Here is a 22,856-nt window from a genome sequence, read left to right as displayed (position 1 = left end):
ATAGAGGAACGATGAGGTTGATATCTTACCATCTCGGCTCATGCCTAGTGCCAAGCATTTCTGGAGACGACAGTGCTGGCAGCGGTTGCGGTTTGTACGGTCGATCAGGCAGTTCCTCTGCCGAGAGCATGAGTACATAGCATTGTTCTGCTGACTGCGCCGAAAAAATCCCTGTAAAATGATATAAAAGGTTACCTTGATGACTATGAATGATGTTATGAATGATGTCACTTTGATTGCAGGTCAATAGATTAGCAATACATATACACTCACTGAGCATTTTATTATGAGCACTATACTACTACTGAGTAGGGCCTCCCTTTGCTCTCAAAATAGCCTCAATTCTTCGTGTCATGCATTTCACAAGATGTTAGAAACACTCCTTTGAGATTTTGGTCCACATTGAGAATGTACGATTGCTTTACACAATTCCCGCAGGTGCACTTTCATCTCCTGTTCTACCACATCCCAAAGGTGTTATATTGGATTCGGAGCCGGTGACTGGGAAGGCCATTGAAGAACACTGAACTCACTGTCATGTTCATGAAACCAGACCTTTGCTTTGTTATCATACTGGATGTAGCCATTAGAAGACGAGGTAAATTGTGGCCATGAAAGGATGCACATGGTAAGCGTCAATACTCAAATAGGCTGTAGCATTCAAGCGGTGATTGATTGGTATTAACGGGCCAAAAGTGTGCCAAGAAAACATTCCCCACACCATTACACCACCTCCACCAGCCTGGACTGTGACACAAGGCATGTTGGGTCCATGGTGTGCCTCAGCAGAAATCGAGGTTCACCAGACCAGGCTACATTTTTCCAGTCTTCAACTGCCCAGTTTTGGTGACCCTGTGCTCACTGCACCCTTAGCTTTCTGTTCTTGACTGATAAGTGGAACCTGACATGGTCATCTGCTGTTGTAGCCCATCCCCCTCAAGGTTCAACATGTTGTGCATTCTGAGATGCTTTTCTGCTCACCACAATTGCACAGAGTTGTTATCTGAGTTACTTTAGCCTTTTTGTCAGCTCGACGCAGTCTGGCCATTCTTCTCTGACCTCTCTCACTCATCGACAAGGCATTTCCATCCACAGAACTGCCACTCACTGGATGTTTTTTTATTACACCATTCTGAGTAAACTGTAAAAACTGTTGAAAATCCAGGATCAGCAGTTATAGAAATGCTCAAAACAGCTCAAAACATCTGGCACCAACAATTTTGCCTCGGTCAAAATCACTGAGATCACATTTTCCCCTGTTCTGATGGTTGATATGAATATTACCTGAAGCTGCTGGCCCGTATCTGCATGATTTTATGCATTTCATTGCTGCCACATGATTGGCTGATTAGATAATTGCATGAATGAGTAGGTGTGCCTAATAAAGTGCTCTGTGAGTGTATACACACACTAACGCTTTCTTAAGAAAATGTTGTAGAATATGGTTTAGCATCATCGCTGTATATTATATCAGGTCTTGTATAAGATTCTGTTCTGTGGCCTGTGAATTGACATTCATGAAAATTATATGTCTCAAAGGAAGTGCAAAATAAGATTTCTACCTTGCAGCCTTCACAGGTGATGACACCATAATGGATCCCAGAGGACTTGTCACCACAGATCTTACACGGAATCACCTCTATTTGAGCTGCGGAAATATAATGAATAGACACAGAACATGATCAGAGCCAGACAGGAAGCCGCACACATAAATAATACGGGCTATAGAAAACCAGAAGTCCTGTTGATGCCTCTGAATGGCACAATATAATGGCTTCTTCCTAACGATCTCTAAAACCCACGCTGTGTGCTTTCGGCCATTTCGCCAACAGAATGAAAACATCATGAAAAACAGAAACATGAACGGGGGATGCACCTTTTAAACATAAAATGACACAAAATGTTTAAAAGATTCTACAGTGGCAGAAGACCTTTCAGAAAAAAGGTACCATCGTTAGTCACGCTTTTCTGACAGTAATCTAATGATGAATAGTACTTGGGAGTATAATACAGAGTGAAGCAGCAAAGGTTAGATGCTTCACAGCAGCTCATTAACACGGCAGCTTTTGTGATAGAGCACTTATTAGCACATTTGAATGCTGCTCTGAACAGATGGGGCTGTGCAATGCATTTACGCTAGTGTCTTTGACCACAGAGCCCTAACCAATTATACATAAGTGCAGAAAAGTGTGGGAAAAAACAAAAACAAAAACAAAAAAGAGAATAAAGAAATTAATATAATGGCTGGAATAATAATAATAATAATAATAATAATAATAATTCTGTATTTTCTCTCTTACTACCATTCTCGCACCAGCTCCAAGTCCAAAACAGTCTTCTGTCCATATCATGCGGCCTCAGTTAAAATGACTGCTCTAACATTTGTACTGGTTATCTTTCTCCAACCATACAATGTCATATCACTTAAAACCCTTACAGGCGTCCAGGAGAGAGGGGGCAAAAACGTTAGATAACCAGCACTACTGTAGGAACTGCTGTCTACAAATGAGGAACCAAACACGCTGTTTCGTCTACCTCATTTGGCTCTGCGTAACATATTATTCGATGTTGATAATCGCAGAAGCTCAGTACTGTAAATTTCTTGTATGAATCATTACAGAGGCGAATAAAAAAAGTTATATATATATATATATTTTTTGTTATAAAACTGTTGTTTTTTGTAAATCTACATTTAAACACATTGTAACTGGCTCTGTGAGTGGAAAGTGGTAAATCTGTAGTGGGAAAAATTTAATTTAATTAAATGAGTGAAAAACTTTTTTTGAGCACTTCCTCACTTCGCTTTATACCTCTTAACTTCACTAATGTGATGTACTTTATTTTACAGCCTTTGTACACTTACTAGAACCACGAACTAGTGGAAGTGTCACTCAAACTACCTGGAAAAAAGTTGCTTGCATAAAAGGTGACTATACATATTTGAATCATTTGCCTTTTATTTCTGATGTCTAATTTTTTTAATGCACTTTATAAAACATATTGGAATAAATGAGTGGGGTGTGTTTGCAATATTCAATATGAAAATGACATAACATGTTGACATTGGCACTGTGGCTTTCTCTGGGTATAGGTCTATTTTGCAGATTGCGAAAAGGAACATCATAAACCTTAATAATCTGATGTACACGCTAGAGAACTGCTCATCTTCCATTTTCTATTCTTGTCTCTGACACATCAGACAGCTGAAGGCAAATGACCACGGCATTGTATTCCAGGGCACGAAGCGGAAAAATCAGTAAATCCCCGAGAGCCTCGCCCGCTCCAGCTCTCATGTTTTCAGTTATATAACAACCATCTGTGGGCAGACTGCCTTGATTGTTTTTCATCTCAATCACGGTTTCAAACCCATCTGCATAACTACAAACCTTTTCAGACTGTAACTATGTATCTACAAACACATGGTAATTTTCTCCAGCCCAGTGTAATTACCCACAGTCTACAGATTCTCTCAGTGGTGCTCGATCCAGATACACACCAGTTCCGCCCAGTCAGTGCTTTCTCATGCTTATTGGTATAGACATACGTAGCCTCGTGTGTGACTGGCTGGATGAAATGTTACTCAGAAGCACTTGGCTGTCAGCCCAAATGCGCTTGATGTCCTACTGACACACTTTCTCTCTCAAAAAGCAGGAGACAGCCTAGTGCAATTCATTTGAATAGGCTTTTCCTATTTTGTCTGTTAAGGTGGAACCTAGTCGATACTTCAGACCTACTCTGAACTCTCTAAAACATAAAACATATGGGCAATGATGTAGTAACAAAAACAAAAACAAACCAGACCCATAAATGAATTTGATACTGAGATAATTTCTACATATCAGACGGGTAATTTATCTCTATAGTTGGCTTTTTGTTGTTTGTTGTAAAACTATGTCAGGTTATAATGGCCATCTTTGACTTGCCTGTAGATTAAATCTGCTTTTATTTTCCCCTTCAGTGTATCTTTTCTACATACATCATATATCAAAATAAATGTGAGGAGTCAATATGATCTCACGCTTGCAAATAAATTAAAAAAAAAAAACAACAACCAACCAAAAAAACCAACAATAACAACACTCCATTAATAAAAGATGAGAAGATTAATATTAGGGTTCAAGGATGATTCTAGAGTTTTAAGGTAAGATACAATTATTATTATTATTAATATTATTATTATTATAACAATAGGGTGCCTCTATATATATCAATATCTATATATATCTACAGATCTACCCCTCTCGATCTATATCTATATCGATCTATCTATATTTATATATATATTTTTGGTAGTACGATGAAATCTAAAATGTTTTTGTACTGACTCGATAATGTAGAAGTCATCAAATAAAATTTATAACAAAGTTTTTACTAAAAAAAATAGGGCGCCTAAGACTTTTGCACAGTACTGTATATTTATCTATCTATCTATTTATTCATTCATCTGTGACTTTCTATGTGCTTTCACTGTCTTGCATGTACACAATGCATGTCCATTTTTTTTTAAACATCCCCATATAATTACAGCCTAATCTTTGTATTCTGGAAGATTAAACTTCAGTAAAACTAGTAGAAAACATCTGGAAGACAAGTAACAGCCTTGTAATAAAGGAGTAAAAGTATACTATATGACCAAAAGTTTGTGCACACCTGAGCATCACACCCATATATACTTGTTGAACATCCTGGTCCAGATTTAGTCCCCCTTTGCTCTTATAATAACTTATACTCTTCTGGGAAGTCTCCCCACTAGATTTTGGAGTGTGGCCATGGGGATTTGCCCACTCCGCCATTAAGAGCATTAGTGAGATCAGGCACTATGTCGGACGAGGAGGCCTGGGGTGCAGTCAGCATTCCAGTTCATCGCAAAGGTGTTCAGTGGGGTTGAGGTCATGGCTCTGTGCAGGCCACTTGAGTTTTTCCACACTGACCTTGGCAAACCATGTCTTCATGGACCTCAATTTGTGTGCAGGGGTATTATCATGCATGTATGTTTTTACTAGGCCCCTTAGTTCCAGTGAAGGCAACTGAAATTGTAATGCTACAGCATACAAAGTCATCATATACGATTCTGTGCTTCTAATTTTGTGACAACAGTTCAGGGAAGAACCAAATTTATAACCCCCCCAACCCTATCAATACCATAAAGCATATGCAAATTCAAAACCGGAGAGTTATAATATGAGGCAGGGATAGCTGGGTCAAAACCCACAAGGCAGAAAGAGGATGACAAAGTTTAGCACTTATTGGATTCAGAGGCAATATTTCACACTGTGTGGGTGTATATACTTTATAGTCCATGAACCGGTAATGAAAACTACACAGGGACAGAAAATTAATAACCAGAACTACAGACCGGTTATCTCAGACTAGGCTGCCCTCTGTTAACAGGAAGAGGTAATGTCCTGGCTTGTTGTGCCATCCTACTAGAAAGTCAGCTATTTTAAGAGATGTCCTAAATGCTAAAATGGATACTGTTAAGAATTGTTAAGAACTAAATGAATTTCCTACTATCCGAAATACTTGTACAAAGTCTTTGAGTTATTTAAGTGGTCAGTGTTTAGTTGTTTTCCACACAGCACGGTCTTGATTGCCAGAGGACTGTGGGTATTCCTGTAATGCACTGCTAGCATGCATAAGTTATAACACTGAGAAATAGTTGTGAGCAACGTGCTAGTTTTAAAAGTTATCAATTAACATTGCAAAAGATTAAGTGCAATGTGACATACTTTCTAGTATGAACACCAGTGCACACCTGTACTTTACAATGCTGCTAATGGACACTTTTACTGTTTATGAGACCCTTTACTGTTGCTGCCTTTCACCCAATATCGATTGCTGCTACACTACACAATAGTTAACAGATAACTGCTGCACTAGTTTTCCCCATACAACACTCTTCTGTTGTCCTGTTTATTTAACATGCGCTGTCCTGTGTATTTATTGTTTGTTCTTTTATACTTCTCACACCCTTCTGTATCTGCACTTTATGTAGTCCTGTGTATTGTACTATTGTCCTGAAGAAACAACATTTTGTTCTAATGGATTCATGCTATATAATGGAATAACAATAAAAACCCGACTTAACGTGACTTGACTTATCTTTATGGACCCAACTGGGACAACTTATGCTTTTTGCAACATGGCACATTATCATCCTGAAAATAGCCATTATAACATGGCTAAATTGTGACCATAGAGGGATGCATATAGTCAGGAACAATTCCCAGATAAGCTTTAGCAGTTAAGTAATGCTGAACTGACACTAAAGGACCTAATGTGCGCCAAGAAAACATTCCCCATGCCATTACAACACCACCAGCCTGAACAGGCAGTTTGGGTCCATGGATTCATGCTGCAGATGCCAAATTCTGACCCTGCCAACTACATGACACAGCAGAAATCAAGATTCATCAGACCAGATTATGTTTCTCCATCTTCAACTGTCCAGTTTCAGTGAATCTCTTCCCTAATATAGCTTCAGATTCCTGTTCTTGGCTTATAGGAGTTGAACCCAACATGATCTTTTAATGGTAATGGTAAATGGCACACTTATATAGCGCTTTTAGCCAAAGCGCTTTACACTGTGTCTCATTCACCCATTCACACACATACACACTCACACACCAATGGTAGCAGAGCTGCCATGCAAGGCACTAATTTGCCATCAGGAGCAACTTGGGGTTCAGCGTCTTGCCCAAGGACACTTCGGCATGTGGAGTCATGTGGGCCGGGAATCGAACCGCCAACCCTACGATTAGTGGACAACCCGCTGTACCACCTGAGCAACAGCCGCCCACAGCCGCCCTTTTGCTGTTGTAGCCCATCCACCTCATGGTTTTACATGTTGAGATGCCTTTTTGCTCACCACAGTTGTAAACAGTGGTTATTTGAGTTACTATAGTCTTCCTGTCACCTTGAACCAGTCTGGTCATTCTCCTTTGCCATCATCCTCTCTCATTAACAAGGCATTTCTGCCTGCAGAACTGCCCCTCACAAGATGTTTTTGCACCATTCAGTGTAAACTCTAGAGACTGCTGTGTGTGAAAATGCCAGGACCTCAGCAGTTTCTGAAATACACAAACCAGCCCAGCCATGCCACATGCAAAGTCACTGACATCACATTTTCCCATTATTCTGATGCTTGATGTAATCATGAAGTGAAGCTCCTGCATTGCTTTGTTGCTAGGTGATTGCCTGTTTGATTGAGCAATCCTACTATAAAGGCTGGCAAGAATTTATTAAAGAGCTACCCAGGGGAGTTAGCTGGACTGTTAATCATCCGTGGCTGAGTCCACGTTTGTTCTCCATCAAAAAACTTTTTAAAACATACTTCTAAATAGACTGTTTCTATGCATTTTTTTGCACGTGAGGGCTACCTGCTTAATTATTTTTTTTTTAAATTTGACAAAAAGTTGGCTTTATCATAAAACTTGCCTCGGGTGTTATCACTGTTTGTAGGACCATCAGACCGATAAAATATAAAACTTTTTGGCTAACTAATGCAAAGTAAGTCAGCTGTCCTTATGCTCTGCTCAAATCATGTTCATGTAACTTGGAACTCATACAGTACAGACATTTAAACATCTTGTTTTACTGCTCAGCATGACAGGATGTTAAGTGTTTCAGTTTCTACCCCTTCGCTGGTAAATAAATTAATAAATAATATAAAATACACATTTTTCCACCTCACACTAACTGACTGTGTGAGCTAACGTTGGGCAGAATTAAGACTCGTCAGCCAATAAGACAAAAGTATTTCCATGTGTTTTCCTGTCTGATCTGTCTTGGCTCCCGTTCACTGAATATACAAAATTATTCATGGCTAAAGAAAAAAAATCTTCAGAGCTACAACCCCAAATGCCCAGGCCAGGTTACTCCCCTTGTGCTACCTCACTAACCATTAATTAGCAGGCTACTGAACGCAAAGATATGCAATTTCCTTCTGCATCAGCTCTTCTTAGTGACAGTATCTATGCACACTAATTCATACTACAATGCTGCTGAATCCTTGAATTCTTCATCTGACTGGCAAGAAGGTGCTGATTAATTTCCTATAGCAGCTCTGACAGTATTTCCAGCTGCAGGTTTGTACGGTTTTTATTGATGTCCTTGTTCTAAAACATTATCATTTTAATAGAAACAACTTGCACAGTCACTTGTATGGTGGATAAAAAACATGATGAGGCATTTATTAATAAACAAAAAGTCTCCAAACATTAGCACTTTGCAACAGACAGAGGTTTAGTTGTTCCTTTAGGTTTTTTGGATACAACTTTGTGGTTTCTTTGCAATAATGTGAAAAGCTACATTTTCTTGGTCTTAAGTTCAAGGGAAGAGAAAAAAATAGAGGCTGATGAGAGGATGACTGTTTATACCTGTTATAATGTAAGTATTAACAGATACTACATTGTTTTGCAGACTACACAACACTAAAAATAACTATAAATGGATAAAAATGACCATTCTTTAACATTCTTTAATATTAATGCTATTCATTAACACATAAAACTGTTAGCACTGGCAAACTGCTGGAATAATAATAATAAAAAAATAAATGCCCAGATGCTATGGATTTTTTGAAAATAATCTACTTCGACAAGGTAACAGTACCTCTGCATCACACCACCCAATCACTGATTATTTTCCTATGACACGCTAACTATTATAAAATTCCTATACCTTTTTTGTGTTGTAACAGTCTAAACCATTAAATCTGCAAAATGTTCTCTATTTTTTAAACTGGAATTTCCATACAAATTTGCAGTTTATTGTGTATTTAGTATGTGGTCACAATCAGGAAAAACAATCCTTACTGGAAATTCATGCAAATGTAATTTTCTCCAAAGAGATGATCATGTTACACCTTTCAAGCTAGGCTTGTGTATTTACACAAGCCAAAATTGAAGCTAAACCATCCATCCATCCATCTTCTATACCGCTTTATCCTTTTCAGGGTCACGGGGAAACCTGGAGCCTATCCAAGGGAGCATCGGGCACAAGGCGGGGTACACCCTGGACAGGGTGCCAATCCATCGCAGGGCGCACACACAATCACATACACATTCCCACACCCATTCATACACTACGGACACTTTGGACATGCCAATCAGCCTACCATGCATGTCTTTGGACTGGGGGAGGAAACCGGAGTACCCGAAGGAACATGCAAGGGAGAACTTGCAAACTCCGCACACACGGGGCCATGGTGGGAATCGAACCCCCAACCCTGGAGGTGTGAGGTGAACGTGCTAAGCTAAAACATTTCAATGTTTAAATTAATACGACACTTTAGTCCTGTAATAGTGCATATATCTTCAGTAGTTACACTGTAGTTGCTTGTATACTGTATGTGTAAATACACAATTATTACAGACTACACACCAATCAGCCATAGCTTTAAAACCACCAGAATAATATTGTGTAGGTCCAAATTGCGACACCAAAACAGCTTTGACCAGTCGAGGCATGGACTCAACAAATCATCTGAAGGTGTGCTGTGGTATCTGGCACAAGACGCTAGCAGCAGATCCTTTAAGTCCTAGCCTTTGCTCCCCATGAGCATCAATGAGCCTTGGGCGCCCATGACCCTGTCGCCAGTTCATCGGTTATCCTTTCTTGGACCACTTTTGGTAGGTACTAACCAATGCATACCGGGAACAAAGACCTGCCATTTTGGAAATGCTCTGACCCAGTTGTCTAGCCATCAGAATATGGCCCTTGTTAAAGTGGGTTAGATTCTTACGCTTGCCCATTTTTCCTGCTTTCTACACATCAACTTTGAGAAATGACTGTTCACATGCTGTCTAATATCCCACCCCTTGACAGGTGCCACTGTAACCAGATAGTCAGTATTGTTCACTTCACCTGTCGGTGGTTTTAATACTATGCCTGATCAGTGTATATTTTTTATATCATGCTCATTGGCTGCCATCATCCACAGCTTTGGCAGAAAAGTTCCTGTGCTATCTGCAAAAAGAGAAAAAGGAACTGTGTAACTGTCTTTTTGCCTTCTAGTTAGAATCACGTACAGCTCTCCAGCTGCCAGCCAACCACCTGAGCAAATAAAAACTGTGAAGAAGTATGCTGAAGATGTGTGCTGCTCATTTATTCATTTTTTCACAAATATAATTATGGACTGTCTTGCAAATATGGCTATTTTGTTGTTGTTCATGGCAGATGTGACATTATCGATTTGGAAAATGAATGTACATTGGTTCAGAGGTCTGTTCAGCACTAATGACAATAATGATTAATGACAAACAAAAGTGACTCACCAAAGCAGAAAGACCGGATCCAAGGAACAATTCGGAACAGAGCAGTACAGCTTGTAATGTGTCAATAGCAAGTGGTATGACGCAAACAGGACTCAGAACAGGAAGACATTGACACTCAGAATTTCATTTTATGACAATTTATATTTAAGCACAAAACTGATGACTCCAGGAATTCAGTTATATCCAGGAGGTAACTGTGCATTATATTCAGTAACTGAAAGTACAGTCATGTGAAAAATAAGTACACCCCATGGAAATTGTTGACTTTTTTGACATATTTGGATAAGCAGACATTTGATCATCTTTGAAGCAGTGCCTATTAATAAAGCTGATATACTTGGATAAAACCACAAAGAAAATTAGCTTTTTCAATCATTTACTCAACAGAAATAGATGTGATATTCTTTGGTGAAAAAAAGCACATCTCAGAAGCTAGTATTGCCTCCTTTAACAGAAATAACTTCTTGTAGGCATTTTTGCATAATTGTCCAACAGGCTTACTGGAATTTTTGACCACTCTTCCATGCAATATTCTTTTTCAGTTGCAAGAGTCTTTTCTTGCATGTACTACCTGTTTCAAATCCCCCCACAACATTTCAATGGGATTCAAATCCAGGTTTTGACTAGGCCATTCTGTAACCCTCCATTTCTTCTTTTTGGGCCATTCCTTGGTGGATTTGCTAGTGTGCTTAGAATCATTATCCTGTTGAGAGGTCCGTTTTCAGTTCAATTTCAACTTTCAGACAGATGGCCTCACATTATCTTCAAGCACTCTGAAGCACTCACTTTGATATAATACAGAATTCATAGTTGAATCAATGAATGTAAGCTGTCCAGTCCCTGAGGCAGTGAAGCAACTACAAACTATAAAATGTCCACCACAGTGCTTCACAGTTGGTATGAGGTGCTACTGAAAGGCTGTCTTTGGTCAAACATGTCTTCTGTTACTCTGGCCACACAACTCTATCTTTGATTCGTCTTTCCTTAGCACATTATTCCAAAAGGCCTGGTGTTTGCCTGTATGCTCATTGGCAAACTGTAGTCTTGCAATGGCTTTTTCCTGGCACGCATCCCATGCAGGTCAAATTTGTGCAATCTCTTTTTGATAGTAAAAGCATGCACATAGACACCAATAGTTGCAAGACTTATTAGCAGATCCTGTGGTTCTTGGAGACTTCTTTTTGCATCAGATGGTCTGCTCTTGGGCTGAATTTGCTGGGACGGCCAGTCCTGGACAAATTTGCAGTCTTTTGAAACCTGTGTCACTTGTAGATATTTTCCTTAGAGTGGAATGATGTATTTCAAATAATTTGGAGATCTTTTTAAATCCCTTGCCAGTCTCATAGGCATCTACAGTATTTTTTCTGAAGGCCTTATAGAACTCTTCAGATCTTTTCATGATGACACCACACACCTCAATAGCAAAGGGAACACCAGACACTGGTGTGTGGTTCCACCTGCACTCCCTAAGCAGGGTCTAATCACTGGCACCCAATCTTCAACACTTGATTCTAATTTTATGGATTTGAAGGTGTGATAAATGTAGGGGTGTACTTACTTTTTCCATGTGACTGATCTGTTTTTTTGGTCATTTAAATTGTGAAAATGACTACACAAATGTCCATTTTATGTGTCATTTGATAGAGTGTATCACCTATATAGGCACTGTTTCAAAAATGATAAAATGTTTGCTTGTCCAAATATGTCAAAAAAGCCAACAAGTTCCCTGGGGTGTGCTTATTTTTTCACATGACTATAACTATACAAGTAATTATTGTAAATAGCAAAAAGTCAACAAATACCCACGGTTTCTTGAGAAACAGGGGGTTTTAGAAAATAATTTTTAAAAGTCCTTCATAAGCTGTGAAACCTTAATAAGAGACAAATTACATTTTCATAATATCATTCTCATCTTACAAAGCCTAATTTTCCAACATGTTTGTGTCTTATTCTGTCTGTTCTGTTATTACTACAGTACAAATCTGTTCCCATAATTGCATCACTGTCAAAACCAGTTTGTGCGATAATTACCTAAATCTGTTCTTCTCATTTTAAATGTGTTCAACAACTGTGATCCTTGAATTACAATGTTGAGGAGTACAAAAATAAACGTACTCTACATACACACCATATACACTGTATATTCAGCCCCCTCTAAAACTATTGAAACGGCAAGGCCAATTCTTTTGTTTTTGCTATACACTGAAGACATTTGGGTTTGAGATCAAAAGATGAATATGAGATGACAGAATTTCATTTCCTGAAATTTATATCTAGATGTGTTAAACAACTTAGAACATGGCACCTTTTGTTTGAACCCACCCATTTTTTTTCAAGTGATCAAAAATATTGGAAGATGTGACTGACAGGTGTTTCTTGTTTCCTCAGGTGTGCCCTGTTATATTGATTGTTTAAACTATTAATAGCTCTGAATGTCTAATCTTGGTTTGACCCCTGGTTTTTGCCTGTGAAGGCTGCATTTGTTGTTAAGAAGGATAAACAAATGTGAAGACTAGAAAGCCGTCTATGGGTGAAACGCAGCCTGTTTTGAAGTTTAGAAAAGAGAAGAAATTGCCAGTGCACAAGAATTGGGTATAGAAAATACAACAATTTGGAATGTCCTGAAAAAAGTGTGGGCAGTGGTGGGCAAAGTGTGTACAGTGGTGGCTCAGTGGTTAAAGGCTCTGGGTTACTGATCAGAAGGTCAGGAGTTCAAGCTCCAGCACTGCCAAGCTACTACTGTTGGTACCCTTGGGCAAGGCCCATAACCCTCAATTGCTCAGATGTATAAATGAATGTAATATATGTACTGTAAGTTGCTCTGGATAAAGGCATCTGCCAAATGCTGTAAATGTAAAATGTAAATGAAAAAGAAAGAAACCAATGGTGTACTAACAACCAGACATTGAACAAGTCGACCAAGGAAAACAACAGCAGTTGATGACAGAAACATTGCAAGAGCTGTGAAGAAAAATCGAAAAACAACAGTCAGTGACATCACCAACAGCCTCCACAGGGCAGGGGTGAAGGTATCACAATCCACTGTTTGAAGATTTTGAGTGCAGAAATATGGAGGCCAACACCACAAAATGCAAATCACTCATCAGCAATAAGAATAAGAAGTCCAGATTTCATAAAGAAATACAGAAATGAGCCATAAAAGTTCTAGAACCAAGATTACCCTCTGCCAAAGTGATGGAAAGGCCAAAGTGTTGAGAAAGAAAGGATCTGCTCATGATCCAAAACATACAAGCTCATCGGCCAAGTATGGTGGAGGTAGCATCATGGCTTGGGCTTGCTTGGCTGTTTTTGGATCTGACTGAGTAATCTTTATTGATGATGTAACTCATGATGGGAGCAGCAGAATGAATTCAATAGTCTACTGAAACATTCTGTCTGCCAATTTACAGAGAAACGCATCCAATCCAAAGTGAGAGGAACTTCATCGTGCAACAAAACACACTGCCAACACAACAAAGTTCTTCATCAGGGGGAAAAAGTGGAAGGTTTTCACCAGACCATAACCTAACTGAGCATGCATTTCACCTCCTGAAGAGGAGACTGAAGGGAGAACTGCCCCCCAAACAAACAACAACTGTATGAAGCTGCAGTAAAAACCTGGAAAAGCAACACAAAAGAAGAATGTAACAGTTTGGGTGATGTCAGTGGGTCGCGGGCTTGATTCAGTTATTGCAAGCAAGGTGTATACAACCAAATATTAAGTGTTATTTACTTTAATTTACTTCAAGACTATCTGTTCCTATAATTTTGCTCACCTAATAATTGGGTGGTTTGACACCAAAGGTGCCGTGTTTTAAGTTGTTTAACACATCTAGATGTAAATGTCAGGAAATGAAAGCTGAAATGATGATCAATCGTTTAATATTCATCTTTTGATCTCAAACCCAAATGTCAAATACCATTCCAATATGTGTGTCTGTCTGTGTGTGTGTGTGTGTGTGTGTGTGTGTGTGTGTGTGTGTGTGTGTGTATGTACATGTGATTAGACTATGTGTTACAGCTCCTATTAAAGAAAACATCAACAAATCGATCAGTAAACATTCAGATAATGCATGACAAGAAAAGAAAAATGAGTCATTAAAAAGTAAAGTGCAAATTATGCACTCTAAATATTACACTCTATGCTATTGTCTGACCAATTAAGTTTTGCTTGTATTTTCTCATTTGTAAGTCGCTTTGGATAAAAGCGTCTGCTAAATGAATAAATGTAAATGTAAATGTGCAGAAAATAGGAGCATGGTATAAAACTACGGGAAGCACATTTTCATCATTTAAATGCTTCAAAAAAAATGATGACAGCTAATTACATGTTGTATAAAACTGGCGCCTTACTGAAAAAATGTTTTAAATTATGCACCACACCTAAAAATATTTGAGATGTCATTCTTTTGCTGCTAGGGCATAACAATAATAGTATAATTATGTCATTATATCAAGACATGACCCAAGTGACCTATTTGATTAAATAACAATATTAAACCTACTTTAGACAAGAGTAAAAAACACCAGTATGTAATGTACAACACTTTTTTTTCGCTTTCCACTAGATTTTGAAACATGATTGTGAGGATTTGCTCATTCAGCCACAAGAGATCCTCACTTTGTGCACAGGGGCATTGAACATTTGGGGCCCATTTTGGACCCTTTAGTTCCAGTGAAGGGAAACAATAACGCTACAGAATACAGGCATTCTAAACAGTTGTGTCCTTCCAACTTTGTGGCAACTGTTAAAGTGTGGATTCATCAGTCCCTCCAGGCAGAAATTAACGCAAAATCAAGCAAACTCCGTGATATTCAAAGGAGACGCAACAATCACATAAAACACTTCATGAAATCTTGTACGGACTGATGCATCTTCTGTAACAGCAGACACTCCACAAAATCGAACACATTTTAAAAATCTATTTAATAAGGAAAAACCTATAATCATTGACATGGTGAAACTTTCTGTTAGGAGACATTTATGTAACATTAAAGGAAGGAATCAGTAAGTTTTCACTATAGGAAAGACTTCATGGAGTTTGTGTGTTCCGGGTTCTTGGTAACATGACAAGCTGCATTTTTTTTTGGTTGTAATATTAACTTCAAGTAAGAGGAAAAGAAAGTCTAGTGATCTAAATATAGCTGATAAGTGGTAACAGGAACTAAACTGTTCCGTGCTCATACCATGACATTAAATGTAACTGTAAATGGTTAAAAAGCACATTCATTAAAAAATTCTAAATTGTTGGCAAATAGCTGTGGTATAAGATGAATACACACTTCTGGCTGCGCTTGTCAAGTCACGGCAAACTAGTGACTCCATTTCCCAGAATGCACCACGAACTATGAACTACCAATGAATACAACTCCCAGTGTAACACAGACACGGCACATTCTTCTGAGGACTAATCACACATACCTGTTCCCAATCACACTGACAATCACCACACTACTTAAAGAGACTGCTCATTCACAAGGTCTTCATGAAGTAATACCCTCAGTTGCCTTTTGTCTCTGTCTATACCAAGCCTTCGTACCGTGTCTGTTTATTCTGTTTTTTTTTACTTTGCTTACATTCACGACCTCGTCTCTTTGCCCTGCCCTGTTTGTACTGTTGCCTGATTTCCTGACCTCTGCCTGTTCATGATTATTGACTTCTGCCTTATCCTTTGGACTTTTTGTTGTTTTATTAAACTGCCATACCTGCACTTGCTTCTGTCTGTGCCTCCATATCGTGACAGCGCTGTTATAAGAAAACTGCCAAGCTGTTATTATTAATAAATGTATTTAGATTTCTCCCTGTGTTCAACTAATAGAATTATCAGTGGGTCTCTCACTGTGCAAATCATGGAAAATGAGCAGCTAATAAAGCATGTTACATCTGCTCCCCTTCTATCTGCATATTAATTTAGAATTATAAAGAAATAGCAAGGTTATGCTGCCTACTGTTCAACGTATTATTAGGGATTAAGGAGCCTGATTTGGCCTCTACAGTATAAATGATGTAACATCATTATCAACTAAGGAAAGTATGCAGTAAAAAAACCCAAAAACCATTTTATGCCTGCGTCCCAAAGTGTCTTGATGTACGGAGTCTGATAGTATAGCATGTCAATTGTTAAATATCAAATTGCAAGAAATAAAACACAAACAAACAAAGATATACGTGGAAGTGGAGCGTCAAAAACCTCCACTTGTCAAAAATGTTAATTAACAACACACTCTTGTGGTGAAACAGGTCATCACAGAGGTCAGATCTGACATGGGGCCAATAATACATCCATTTTTGAAGGAGATTAATTAATTACACTGATTTTTTTTGTCATTTGAAAACAATGCTCCAGGGTATTACAAATATGCTTTATACAACCTCTGTAACGCACTACATGTAGAGCATGCTATACAATATTCCCACAGAAAAATGTAGTGGAAGACATTTTGAGTGTAACAAAATAAAAGTACATCTCAGACTTAAATATATTTACTCACGTACAATGAACAACGGGGTGCATTTAATCCCCTTTCAAATCTTCTTACAAGTAAAATTCCTTTAAAAAAGAAAATAAAAAGAAAAGCCATTGATCCTCCCTCAAATTTTTCATTACATATTCGCCCTTGCTTCCATTTTCATACATCCTCATTATTTGTATATATTTAGCTGTCAAAAAAGTAGCTCAGAAGTACAGATGGTAAATGTTCATTTAAGCAAACTCTGTGTAGATTTAAAAATACAAGTCTGTTTCATTTTGAATTAATGAATCTTGACTTCCTTTTGCCACATGAACTGGACATGAATTTGTATGATATATTAAAAATTTCAAGTACATTGTGATTTTTTAGTTGTTGTTTTTTTTTTAGATTGTTATGGTGCATTTAGGACAAAATAAAGCACATCTTGCAGACAGTATGCACCTGTAAGATGTATTGGTGTTGAAAATATTGAAATATATTAATTGGACACACAGGATGATTGTAGAGAGTGAACATTCATATGATTTGAAATGCAAATGTGGGTGCTGAAACCATCTGGATTTGTGTTTTTCTTTCTTTCTTTTTTCTGTCGCACTATATTTACATGCACATCAATATTCTGATATTAATCAGAATTTGGCAATATTCTAACTAGTACTGAGCAATGTAAATGCCATAATCCTATTACCTGATTCTGATTAAGACAATATTCTCCCCAAATTCTGATTCCCAGCCCTGGAATATGCCCATTTTAATCAGACATTTTTGTCGTATGTAAATGCCTTATTTAGAAATTACACTGAAAGGAGATACATGTGCATGCTCAGTCCAGAAAGAATTGTGGGTAGCAACAGATGCTTAGCTGTAGGCCAGGTATTTAGGAATGGCATATCCCTATATAAACCTTAAATGGAATTTGATGTGCAATGTCAATGACTACGTTTACATGGACAGCAGTAATCTAATTATTGACCTTATTCTGAATAGGACAATATTGTGATTAAAGTGTTTACATGAGTTGCTTTTAAAATATTCCTTTAATGTTCCAGTTTTACATGTTATAGAACATAGAGTGATTAATGGCACACGTCATTACGTCCCCACGCCACACCGTGCAAATGTTCCTTCCAGAATTTAACGTATTGACATACAGTTCGTCTTGGTTATGGTACCGTATACAGTTTTGGGTGTTTCATTTTTAATTTTATGAAAGCTTCAAGTGCAGTTAATTATTTGTCATGCTATATGTGCAAATAGACGGCGGCTTGAAGTCATGGGCTGCGCCCGAAACCGCGTACTTACCTACTATATAGTATATAGAAATAAATGTATTTCACCTACTATACAGCGGGTAAGTACACGGTTTCGGATGCAGCCATTCTCTCTTGTTTGCCATCAAATGGTGAGCTCTGCTGTGTGTATGTGTCCTGTCGCAAAATGCACTGAAAACGTCCACACGACGTTACTAATGTGATTAATGTGTTTACATGTCAGTAATGCACTTCGACAATGCGACTAAAACTGGAATACTCCACACGTCTTAATTCGATTTGTGTTTACTTCGAGTATGACTTTAGTTGGATTAAGGTAATCAATAATCGTTGTTTACATGGTAGTTTCTTAATCAGAGTATTGTCTTAATCGGGTTAATATCGGATTATTGTTGTCCATGTAAACATACTCATTGTTACCAGAAGGTCAGAGGTTCAAACCCCAGCACCACTTAGCTGCCAGTGTTGAGCAATGCCCTTGAGCAATGCTCTTAACCTCTCTTAACTTAAACCTCTCTGCTTTATGCATGGATAACAAGCTGGGATATGCGAAGAAAAGAATTTCACTGTGCTGTCACATATATATCTGACAAATAAAGCCTTCGTCAATTCTAATGGACAACAGACCCGGATATCAACTTAACAAGATGGCTTAGCAACTAGTACAAGAATCAGTATATATATATATATATATATATATATATATATATATATATATATATATATATATATATATGTTGTTTTTTTCCTGCAATAAAGACCAATATAATAAACATAGGCTAAATTTTATATAGTGAAGATAGTTTAGAGCACAATTTCCTTGGGTCCTTTTTGATAACGTACACAGCTGTTTAAATCAAAAGAAACACGCAATGTGGTAGGAATGTGTAAGTGGAGCAGACCGGTGTAGTTTCACAAACAAACCGCGTGGCTCTGCACGACTCTTGGTTAAGCCCCGCCCACTGCATCGTCGGCCCCGTCCCTTCCCTCGCCGTGTAACGCGCACTGACGTAAATGGGTCAGTGGAACAGCCGGCTCTTTCCTGCTCACACAGCCGGCCATGCTGGTGCCCAAACAACAACAACAACAACAACAACGATAATAACACAGCAATTCAACTCACAACACCACCGCAAAAAAAACGTTTCAACAAAATATTAGACAGATAGATAGATAGATAGATAACCTAGAGGTAGCGAGTTATTTCGGATCTTATGCTTCATTTAGTTCAAATGTAGGCAAATTTAGTTCAAGTTCAAAGTCATGCATGGAACGGAACTGGAAGACATTAATATCCGTCCATCCCACATCGTGCCATAAGACATACATCACATTTTCCCCCCTGAAGTGTCAAATCCAGCAATGCAGCAGTCTCACGTGTTTGCGACAGTGTACTGTAGCTTTAGATTTCGTGTTTACTTGATGTCTGGACTAAATTGCGCGTGCTGTTTAACGTGATCTACAGTATATGCACAGGCTACATAAAGTCACCTTGCTAATATGAAAGTCACCTACGCCTAAATGCAGACACAACAACAGATGCAGCAATGCATGAATACAACTTCCAACGGATAATAATAAATAAGGCATGATTAAAAATTTATATATATATATATATATATATATATATATATATATATATATATATATATATATATAAATTTTTAATCATGCCTTATTTATAAATAAATAAATAAAAGAGTGCGTGGAGGGATTAGCTTGGTAGCCATTACGCACTTTGAAATACCGGCGCTGCAAACACGCGCACCGCACGTGCGGAAATACGCATATGATACACTATAAACAAACAAATCTCAATTCAGTCTGTGTATTTGTATTTACTTAGGCTGCTTATTTACTTATGCGTTTAAAGCAGCACACACAAGCATTGTGTTCGACCCGTATAGCCGATGGAACAGATCTGGAAAAAAGAAAATAAACCGACTTACCTCTCATTTTTTTGAGTTTTATTTTTCCCCCTTAGATTTTGGAAGTCCACAAGATGCTGAAAAGAAAACAAGTTGGAGAGCTAGCTTAAAGTAGTTAGCTTAAGTAAGCTTATTAAGCTAACCCAATATAACGTTTCAGCTCCGATGGAGCGCATCATCCGGTGGGGGGAAATAATAATAATACTAATAATAGTAGTAATAACAATTTTAAAAACACGTTAAAACTTCCTTAAACGTCTGTGTGGAGTTTAGAATATAAAATAACTGATCAGATCGCGTTGATTACACGTTTGTGCGTGCAGAGCTGGTAGTGTTAGTGCGCGGTGAGTGTGTGTGCGTGTCTCCCTCCTTCTCAATCCAGTCTGCTAACCTACTTTTCGGACGCATGGACTCGCACATGATCTCGCACAAGTCCTCACGGGGACGCGCATCCCTGATCCTTCTTAAGGTGGAACCGCCGAGTCAGCGCGCGCGTCTGTGCGCGCATCAAATAGTTGATGAAACAATATCTGTTTTTAAAGTAACTGTTTTATTTATTTATTTCTTAAAAAATTATCCGGGGTTGATTAGAACAGTAAGAAAAGATGAAAAGAAAAGAAAGAAACAAACAAAAAAATCAGTGTGTTGATATTCATTCATTTAATGTTTCATAATGCGCTATGCGACGTATGTGCAATTATGTTGTTGTTTTCATCGCTGTGACATTTATAATTGCATTTAATTGCACTTCATTGCCTCGAGAGGACAGGAAAGGCAACTTCTATCAGGCTTTGTAGATTTAGCTATTTCTAAAATAATTTATTATTTTTAAAAAAGCACCCTGTAAGACTTGTTTACTTCTTTTCCAGGAAACCAAGAAATGCAACGCTTGTCACCTCTCAAGCATGTGAGGATTTATGCAGCGAAAACGAAGTCATACTGTATTTGTATGCGATTACGACGCACTATCTACATCTAAACTGGCCACGATGGCAATTGCAGAGACCAAGACAGGAAGTGGAAAAGTGTGTGTGTGTGTGTGTGTGTGAGTGCTTACGTGCGTGCGTGTGTGTGCGGGGTGGGTGGGTGGATGTTTGTGGGACTGGGTGTTGACGCAAGAATGTCTAAAACAATCGAACACGTAGGCTTGTGCCATATGCCATAGCAGTAATAGGCTATAGCTCAGCAGTATGGTTATATGTCACAAGACTGTTACTGTACTTTGATGACAGTGGTGTGAAAATGTATTTGCCTGATTTCTTCTGTTTTTGTTTAGATCTCATACTAAATCGTTTCAGAAATGAAAACCAAATCTAACATAGAACAAAGGCATCCTGAGTAAACATAAAATACAGTTTTTAAATGATAATGTTATTTATTGAAGCAAAAAAAAGTGTGAAAATGTATTTGCCCCCGTAGTTACTAAATGGTCTGCACTTATATAGTGCTTTTATCCAAAGTGCTGTACACTGTGTCTCATTCACCCAATCACACACACACACACTCACTCACACCAATGGTAGCAGAGCTGCCATGAAAGGTGCTAACTTGCCATCGGGAGCAACCTGGGGTTCAGCGTCTTGCCCAAAGACACTTCGGCATGTGGGCCGGGAATTGAACCGAAAACCATACAATTAGTGGATAACCCGCTCTACCACCTGAGCCACAGCCACCCTTACTAATTCCAGGGCAGTGGTAGCTCAGTGGTTAAGGCGTTGATCTGCTGCTGTTGGTCGTGAGTTCGGACCCCAGCACCAACAAGCTGCCACTGTTGGGCCCTTGAACAAGGCCCTTAACCCTCAATTGCTCAGATGAATGAGATAAATGTAAGTCGCTTTGGATAACGGCATCTGCCAAAAACACATTATGAGCTGTATTCATGATGGGGTTCAGACACGATCTAACTAGTAAACACAATCAGGCCTGATTACTGCCAGGCCTGTTCAATCAAATCATCATAAAATAGAACTTCAATAGAACTTTTTCAACAGCATGAAGTTGGTTAAAAGGTCTTACTCAGTAACACACTATACCAAAGTTGAAAGAAATTCCAGAAATGATGAAGAAGATGGTGATTGAAATACATCAGTCTGGGAAGGGTTTCAAAACTATTTCAAAGGCTCTGGGACTCCAAAGAACTACAGTGAGAGCCACTATCTCCAAATGGAAAAACTCGGCACAGTAGTGAACCTTCCCAGAAGTGTCCAACTTTCCAAAATTCCTCGAATAGCACAGCAACTATTCACCCAGGAAGTGACAAAAGAGCCAAGGACAATATCAAAGGACCTACAGGCCTCTCTTGCATCATAAATTGCACTGTTCATGACTCCACTATCAGAAAGACACTGGGCAAAAATGGCATCCATGGAAGAGTGGCGAGGTGAAACCACTGCTAACCCAGAAGAACGTTAGGCTCATCTGAATTTTGCCAAAACACACCTTGATGATCCACAAACCCTTTGGGAGAACGCTCTATGGAATGTTGAGTTGAAAGTGCAACTGTTTGGAAGACAGGGGTCCTGTTACATCTGGTGTAAACCAAACAAACAATTCCACAAAAAGGACATCATACCTACGGTCAAGCATGGTGGTGGAAGTGTGATGGTGTGGGGATGCTTTGCTGCTTCAGGACCTGAACTGGATTATGCAGCAAGACAATGATCCAAAGCATAGGAGTAAGTCCTAGTACTAGAAGTAAGTGAAAGACTGAGCTCTAGTTATTGGAAGCGTTTGGTTGAGGTTCTTGCTGCTGAAGACAGCATAACCAGATTCTAAGTTTAAGGGGGCAATTAGTTTTTCACATGGGTGATAGGTGTTGGATAACTTTTTTTTGCTTCAATAAAAAAATAACTGTATTGTGTGTTTAATCAGATTGCCTTTGTTTTATGTTGTATTTTGTTTGTAGA

General features: G+C 38.5%; 1 protein-coding gene across 2 annotated transcripts in view; it reads right to left on the bottom strand.

Annotated features, from left to right (window-relative positions):
- rorcb (RAR-related orphan receptor C b) overlaps window positions 1-20,433 on the bottom strand; it is a 36,359-nt gene extending 15,926 nt beyond the window's left edge. Inside the window, exons 1-3 of one of the 2 annotated variants that reach the window (XM_053651023.1) lie at window positions 19,972-20,433; window positions 1,563-1,648; window positions 30-171 (exon numbers count right to left, since the gene is read on the bottom strand). In XM_053651023.1, the coding sequence (XP_053506998.1) occupies window positions 30-171; window positions 1,563-1,648; window positions 19,972-19,978 (235 nt within the window). In that variant the 5' untranslated portion in view covers window positions 19,979-20,433. Of the gene's footprint in view, window positions 1-29; window positions 172-1,562; window positions 1,649-2,303; window positions 2,527-19,971 lie in introns of those variants that run through there. The other variant, XM_053651022.1, reaches the window with a different exon arrangement.
- Window positions 20,434-22,856: the final 2,423 nt, after the last annotated feature.

This window comes from Ictalurus furcatus, chromosome 20 (assembly GCF_023375685.1).
Source record: "Ictalurus furcatus strain D&B chromosome 20, Billie_1.0, whole genome shotgun sequence".
Lineage (NCBI taxonomy): Eukaryota > Metazoa > Chordata > Actinopteri > Siluriformes > Ictaluridae > Ictalurus > Ictalurus furcatus.
This window is presented reverse-complemented; position numbering and strand designations above follow the sequence as displayed.